This window comes from Galeopterus variegatus, unplaced genomic scaffold (assembly GCF_000696425.1).
Source record: "Galeopterus variegatus unplaced genomic scaffold, G_variegatus-3.0.2 Scaffold13906, whole genome shotgun sequence".
NCBI lineage: Eukaryota > Metazoa > Chordata > Mammalia > Dermoptera > Cynocephalidae > Galeopterus > Galeopterus variegatus.
In genome coordinates this window covers 11,872-19,763 of record NW_007740017.1, presented here as the reverse complement: position 1 = coordinate 19,763, position 7,892 = coordinate 11,872, and the positions used below count along the sequence as shown (strand labels likewise).

The 7,892-nt window shown below is 58.4% G+C and overlaps 1 protein-coding gene across 1 annotated transcript in view; it reads left to right on the top strand.

Moving 5' to 3' along the window:
- Positions 1-7,892, top strand: part of LOC103581774 (lysophosphatidylcholine acyltransferase 1-like) — a gene marked incomplete at its 3' end in the record, with an annotated part of 28,197 nt that overhangs the window by 9,278 nt on the left and 11,027 nt on the right. The window contains exons 3-5 of the mRNA XM_008563527.1: positions 34-94; positions 4,470-4,528; positions 6,738-6,772. Of these exons, the coding sequence (XP_008561749.1) occupies positions 34-94; positions 4,470-4,528; positions 6,738-6,772 (155 nt within the window). The remainder of the gene's footprint in view (positions 1-33; positions 95-4,469; positions 4,529-6,737; positions 6,773-7,892) is intronic.

Sequence of the window (7,892 nt, the reverse complement as noted above, 5' to 3'; positions counted from 1 at the left end):
GTTTAATGCTTGCCTTTTTTCTCCCATTTCAAGATCATGATTTTTCCAGAAGGAACTTGTACAAATAGGACCTGCCTAATTACCTTCAAACCTGGTATGTAATTTTCTGAATTATTTATTTTTCTCCTGAAGAAAGGGAAAATATTAATGTGATATTTTAAAATCATATTGTGTTAGTAATAAAAATTTCTGCTTTTCTTTTGTATGCTGGGGTTAGAAATATTCCCAAGAAAAGACAAAATAAACTTAGGGATTTGAGTCGAGGACTGTAGTGTTTGCAGGAGGAGGAAGTAGTTAGGTTTCAAGCGTTGATAGTGACGTGGAGATGTTCACCTTTGCTTTGAGGTCCAGGTTAGTGCATGTCCTAGTCTGGAAGAGGACTCTTCGCCTTTTGAAAGGGCTCAAGGTGACCTGGGGTCTGGCAGATTCCGACTCCTCTGAGCGATGCCTTCCTGGTCTGCAGTTTGCTCCCGACGGGGCCCTGGGAGTCCCAGGTGCAGAGCCCTGCAAGCCGTCCTCAGAGCCCCTGGCAGACGGTGCTTTTTCTCCCTGGATGGGGACACAAAATATATGTGAACCGGGATCTATCCTGCAGCAGCTGCCAGGTGATTTTGGAAGCGTTGCGTTGGGTAGGGTGGGGCAGATCCACTGTTCTGAACTTCTGTGCTGAATTTGCTTGGAATTTTCACACCCTTGGACATTTGGTAGAGGGTTTACCCTCGATNCAGAGCCCCTGGCAGACGGTGCTTTTTCTCCCTGGATGGGGACACAAAATATATGTGAACCGGGATCTATCCTGCAGCAGCTGCCAGGTGATTTTGGAAGCGTTGCGTTGGGTAGGGTGGGGCAGATCCACTGTTCTGAACTTCAGTGCTGAATTTGCTTGGAATTTTCACACCCTTGGACATTTGGTAGAGGGTTTACCCTCGATCCTGTAGTATCTCTGTACTTTTAGATGGCGGGTGGTTCTTGTAAACTGTGTTTACACTGGGGCGTGTATACCAGTTCCCACAGGGGGTGTCACGCCATGACCTGGGCAGTGTGGTCTGCCCTGCCTTGGGGTTGCACAGCTCAAGGTGTCTCTAGGCTGGATGGAGAGCTGGATGGAGGAAGTCCAGAGTCGGTTGCCCACCAGTGCCACACGTGGTTTCTGCCACACGTGGCTGTACCACAGCTGTGCCCTTCCACCACCTAATGGTGCAGAGGATGGGTGGCAGGCTTCACAAGCAAAGACTGACACATGGTGAAGTGGAAAGCACTGGATCTTAAACGTGTCATTGTCTTCACGACATGTTGTTCTGAGTTTTCATCACAACCAGAGACACATCCAGCTATGGAGGTTCTGGTGACCAAGAGGATGAGCCTGTGCCCACAATGGGACAGCCTCAGTGAGGGCCGACAGTGAGCCATGTCCCCACGCCTCGGACAGAGGACATCCCACAACTGAGTTCCAGGTCTCACTCCACAGTGGGTATGCGTGAGGGGACAGATGCTGGCTGGCCACTTCTCAGGGGCAGGCGGCCCTGGGTCATGGAAACCTTGTGCCTGAGTCAAGGCTCCTTGGGGAGCGGCCATCAGCCCCAGTCCTGGAGACAGCTGGTCCTCAAGAGCTGAACAAGAAGGAATTTAGGATAAAGAGGGGCGTGTAGGGCAGCACCTTCAGGAAGATCACGTGCAGCACGTAAAGGGGAGGAAAGCCATGTGTGGTGAGCCCCGTGCACAGGCGCCTGGCGAGAAAATAACACGTGGCTCTCAGTGAAGATAGCCGGCTTGTCCCCCAGACAGAGTGGAACAGGGTCCAGGGAGATGGTGGGCTCTGATCCCATCCCCCAAGGGGCTCAAGGTCCGGGACGAGGCTCTATTTTTAGCGAGTCCAGCCGTGAGTAGCCACAGTGAATCACCATTAGAGATGAGGCTCGGCGCCATCGAGAACACGGGTTTTCATGCTGCACCAGCTCCCTTGCCTTGGGTCACGTGTTCCAGGATGGGTCAGGACACTCAGCTTTGCAGGGTTGAGGAGTCACGCCTGAGACAGGCCCGTGCAAGGTGCTGCCCCCTCTGACCAAAGGACCCAATCCCAGCTGGGCCCCAGCTGGTGGCCCCGAGCTAGGCCGTGCCAGCCTCATGGCTGACCGTGTGGCCCGAAGGCCACCTCGCGCGGACAAACTCGTGGTGGACATGGCTCTCCTCGGGGTGACGGGCCCTGGGCCTCTTGAAGCCCCTCACCCCTCACCTGCCCACTGTAGCCGGCCCTGCGGAAGGCGACCCTGAGCCCTGAGAGCTGAACAGAGCGAGGAGGCATGGGTGCTCGGGTCACCGCCCGGGCCTGGGAGAGGCGCTGCCGGGGTGTGGAGAAAGATGCTCCCGTGGGGACGTGGCTCTCCTGGGGTGACAGGTGGACTGTTGCTCCCAGCAGGGAGAGCTGTGGGACTGTCTGGTGAGAATAAGGGGTGACGGACTTCTGGGGGCTGCCAGGGGCTCTGCTCAGCATCTTGTCCCACCTCGGTTGTTGTGACTGGTGAGATTAGAGCTTCACCCAGCACAGGGCGTCCGAGCAAATGAACGTGAGGGTCTCTGTGGGGTTAACAAGGTTCTGGCCCCACCCCTCATCTGTGGACCCTACCCGGAGGCCCCGGGTTTGGGCTCCCTCCCCACCGGTCTTTCCCTGCTCGACCCCTCCATGTGTGTCAGAACACGCCATGGCCCACCCTGGTGTGCAGGGCTGGCAGAGTCCAGGTGCCATGGCCCTCCTGCGACCCCTGGAGAGAGCTCAGACTGGGGCTTCCCGAGGGGAATCCCGTGGGGTCTCTGGTCCCTGTGGTGGGTCACCCAGGGACTCAGGAAGGGGACCTGCCCCTTACCAGAGGGGCTTCTCACGGGGAGGCTGAGCCGGCTGAGGAGGCGGGCTCACTCTGCATCTCTCTTGCCTTCACGCGATGCACACGTTCAAAGCATGTGGTGCCTCCAAGTCCCAAGGCTGGAAACGCATGGAAGGCTCTTTCTCGGTTACTACTGAGTTTTGATGATGTTGCTGTGACACGTAGTCAAGGGGATCAGCCGAGCTGTGGTGGAAAACACCGCTGCTGTCTGCAGCTGGTTGTGGCGCCTCACATGAGGTCCCACGCCCAGCGCCGCCAGGTGAGGACTGAGGCCGGCATCACAAGTCCGAGGCAGCCAGCCTCAGCGCCAGGTGTGGTTGCAGGGGTCTGCACCAACCCTGCCCATCCCCCCACCTCTCCTGGCACATGGCCAACCCTCCACCAAGGCACACAGAAGTGCCTCGTGCCGCCGAGCCCACGGTGAGAAAGAGGCAGTGTTGACGCAGAGGGAAGCCGGCTCACGGGCCACGGAGGTCACAGCTGGACACGGGAACTGCAGGTGGATGTCCTGTGTGAGGCAAAATCTGAGCGGGTTGGGCTGTCACTCAGAGATGCAGGCCTGATGCCACTCCCTGGCCTCGGGCCACCAGGGAAGGAGAAAGCCTTAGGGACAGGAGCCACTGGCGGCCCCACCTGCAGATTTGGGCCTAATTCTCCCAGAGAAGTGCGGAAGCCCCAAGCCAGAACCAACCCCAAATTCCTGACCTGATGAATGGAAGACCCCATGGAGGCAACCAGAAAACTGCCCCTGAGGACCCCTCCCCAGCCCAGGTGGGTGCAGACCCCCCAGGCGGGCACCACAGCCCAGGGAGAAGGCTGCTCCATGGCCGTGCTGTGTCCCCCTTGAAACATGCATCCATGCTGTAAAATCTGGGCACTCCTGACACCTACGTTTTCCAGTTAAATTTTTGTGAAAGCCTTTAAATAGAACTTAAAACAGAAGTAGAACTCCACAAAACAACCCTGGCCTTTGCTGCCAGCCCGCAGCAGCACGACGTCCAGCCCATGTAGAAGCAGGGCGTGACCTGCGGTAGCGTCCTCCATTCCAGCGGGGACTGGGAAGTTCCTGAGGCCCCTTGGCTGGTGGTTCTAATGTGGTGGGGGCTTCTCCCGATTCCTCAGGAGCCGTCAGATGGCAGCTGCTCGGAGGGAGAGGTGGGTCCAGCCCTGGGCAGCCGAGGCGTTGGGTGGAGGCCGATGTACATGCCCTGCGGGATCAGACCTTATCCCTGCCAGATGGATAGTGTGGCAGGTGATGGGGACCCCCAAGGTGCAGGCGTGCAGGGTAACCCTCACCTCCTATGCATGCCTTGCAGCTGGCACACGTGTTTAGAAAGTGCTCCTCAGTCCGGAAGCACTTCTGCACCCATATCTCATGCCCAGTTGGTGCTGACGCTGGAGTTTTATCTGAGGGTCTATAGTTGGTCAGGTGTGAAGATCAGGCATCAAGAGACTTTGTAGGCCAGCGAGGCCGAGGCAGAAAAGCTCACTCGTTCCGAGATCAGCAGCAGAAACGCAGGCAAGGACTTGCCCTCACTGCATTCGGTCCCCGCTGCCACGGACATAACACTTCTGTTCCTTTTGTCGTAGGTGCATTTATCCCGGGAGTTCCCGTCCAGCCTGTGGTCTTACGATATCCAAATAAACTGGTAAGTTGTGCCTTCCTGGGGTCAGTATTAAGGCGGGTCAGCTGGGAGTGAGAGCCAGGGTGTTTTAATGCAGCCTTGCCATTGCTCTGCGTCTCTTGACTACACCATGGCAGTGGCCGAGTGTGCTGGGTCCGTCACACCAGCCTCAGCCCTGGGGACGAGAGGACGGGCCCAGCCCGTGGGCTTGGCACACAAATGTGGGTCTGTTCTACGTGAGTTTCTCATAAACCCCACAATTCCAGAATAGTCCACAATATGTGCCCACACAAATCTGGCTTTCGTGGGTCAGGCAGCAGTGCTCCCTGGGGCTGACGTTTTTGGTGACAGACACCCCGCAAGTCCTCAGCAGCTCGCCATGTGCAGTTCACACTCCAGGCAACTTAAAACGAGAACATACATGCTCTGGAGAGTTGGAGGCAGCAGAAGGGAAGGATGTAAGTGACATGGTGGCCTGCATTTTCTGTGCCCCACCTGCTGCACATCTTTACAATTTTGAGAAGGAAATGAAGGGGCAGCAGGAGCTCAGGGTTCCCAGGGTGATCTCAGAGGACCCTAGCCCGGGACTGAGCCTGGATGAGGTTCTGGCGCACTCTGAGGCTGCCCGCCCAGCCTGCATTCCCCACGGTGTGGCCACCAGTGCTGCCCTCCCCCCAGCCGTGCTCACCCTCTGCTGTCATCACTGTGGGAGAGGGACTCTGGCAGCAGAAAGACACGCCTGAGTCCCTTGGCCCTGACTCAGCGCCAGGCACAGTGTTGCATCCCATGGTGGAGCTGACTTCAGGATCGCAGTGGGTCGGGTCTGTTTGTTACAGCGAACTGTCTCTCCGTTCATAGCATTTGGTCTTTATGGCAGCAAAGGGCAGTTTATTGGAAGGAAAAGCACAAGGGTCACGACCCGGGTGGGGGCACATGTGGCAGGAACGCAGGTGGCGGCAGTGGGCACGCAGTGCAGGGCCAGGCCTGCGGGATGGCGCGGTTCGTACACAGCCCCTGTGCCTGTGGGGTCTGTTCCACCGAGAGTGCAGCGGCTGTGGGGAGCGCAGCCGGGCTGTCTGAGCAGCCAGGCAGTGCGCCGTGGTCATGGCCTATAGCCAAGGCCACTGCCAGCGGGGACCTCTGGCCACTGTGCAGGACCGAGCGTGCTCGCTAGCCTGTGTCCTGACACAGTGCCCTCCCTGCCTCTGCCACAAAAACCACTCCGAGTGCATCTCCCTGAGTGCCGAGAGTAGGAGGCTCTGTCATGTGGTGTGGAGTCCTAGGTGGTCACTTAAGCCAGCAGTCGTTTGAAGCAGGTGCCTCTGCTATGCCCTCCCGGGAGCACCCAGCGTGGTTGTTGGAGGCAGGATGTGTGTCCCGTGTACGTCTCATGAGTGCCCGGTTCCCTCGGCTGCGGAGCTGCAGGAGGAGCCTCCCATGCCCCCAGGCTGGAGCACAGACCTGCACAGGAGCGCCAGGCTACAGGGGGCAGGGACATCAGTTCTGCAGGCTTCAGAACAATGAAACCTCGTGTGAAGAGACTGGAGTCAGGGCAGTACCGGGCATCTGTCGTCTTGCATCCCCAGTCAGGTGGTTGGTGTGGTGCTGAGGCTGAGGATGGAGAGCTTCCAGAACATTCCCCTGGGTGGATGTGGGAGGGAGGGAGCTGAGGCCCTGAAGTGGGAGGGGGTGGTCAGCAGCAGAGATCTCTTCTGCGCCCTCCCACGCCTGGGGCTGACCTGGTGGGAGCGTGTCCACAGTGGAGAGCTGTGGCTTGGATGTTTGGGGCACAGGTGGGTGGCAGTTGAAAGGCTGCCAACAGCGTTGCACGGTCAGGTGACAGGGCAGGACAGGTGTCACAGGCTCTGCCCATGGCAGCTGCATGAGTGCATCTGAGGGTGCAGGCGGACACAGCAGGCTCCTGTGTCATTGCTGAAGTTCACCAGGGACACCTCGAGGAAGCGGAGGACAGAAAAAGGGACCAGGGCTGCTCTCAGGTGGACGTGGGAATTGGAGACCTTGTGGCTGTGATGGAGGGGAGGAGCATTTCTTGGTGGGGGCCTGGGTCCTCGGGCTCTGGGGACCTGAGCACCCTCCTTGTGCCTACCCCAGAGTAAACTTGGGAGGAAGCAAGAGGCCCGGCTCCTGTGCAGGGCCTGCGGGGGCAGGGCGAGGGCGGCACACGTGTCCCCTGACCCCTCCCTGCTCAGCCCCGCTCCCTTCTCACCCCCAGGACACCATCACGTGGACGTGGCAAGGACCCGGAGCGTAAGTCGGACACCGTACAGTCTTGTGTTTGTCCTGTCATTCATGAAGGCGTGGGGGCTACAGGGACAGCTGTGTGCTCTAGTCACTTTACAAATGTGAAACTGCCGTTAGGTCCAGCCCATTGTGAAACTAAACGTGCAAACGTGGGCCTGTCCACATGCTCCTGGATTCCGGGCCTTGTGCGCATTGTCTTCAGCGCCAGCAGGAAGGTAACCACGAGGTCCCCTCTTGCCGTCTCATGTTTGCCAGCTCAGTAACTACCCTGTCCACCTGCTGGCCTCTGGTAAAGAAAGAGATTCAGTGTTCAGGGGGCAGCCCCGGCTGTAGTCAGCATCCCGACCCCTGGAACAGACACTCGAGATCAGTTATGCCATGATGAGCCACCCCACGGGATAGGAAAGGAGCTGCCAGGGGGAAGCACAGGGTATCGGGCATGTCGGGGCATCCAGGGTGCTGGTGTTTGAGCTGATATTTGGAGGTCAGAGGGTGGGAGGCAGGGGTGAGGACTGTGAGGGAACAGGTCTGTCCCAGTGACTTCAGGAAGAAGTGGGTCTGGACACTGGGAGCCCCCCAGGCCTTGCTGAGGTGACTGGAGCAGGACCCTGGCAGCTGCCATGAGGGGCAGCACTGGGCTGGGTTTGGAGGTTGGTGGGCTGTGAGCAGCGAGGTGAGCACTGGGAAGGGCTCCTGGGCATCCTGGTGGCCCGCACTTGGGGCAGACAGGGCAGGAGAGAGTCAGGAGGTGGACCGTCCCGCACAAAGGGGGCAAATTGGGCCCAAGGACAGGGGACTCTGCATGGCTCCCCAGATCTGACTCCTGCAGGTGAGAGGGTTGTGACGCTGGTTCTAAGGTTGGGAAGTCCAGGAGCCAGGTTGGGGAGCGGAGTCCTGTAGACAAGGTTTTCTGAGCTGGGAGGCAAACCTGGGAGACAATGGCTTGCTGGACCAACCAGAGACAGACACAGGCACTTATGAAAAGTGAAAACTGCTACTTCCTAAAAGTCACCTGTTCATCATCCTCGGGTTGCAACCTTTCGATTTGGGCCGAGGAAGGCTCAGAGTCCCCTCCTGAAGGACGACAACTCCCGAGAAGTGCCCTCTGGGGGGGGGGGGGGGGGGG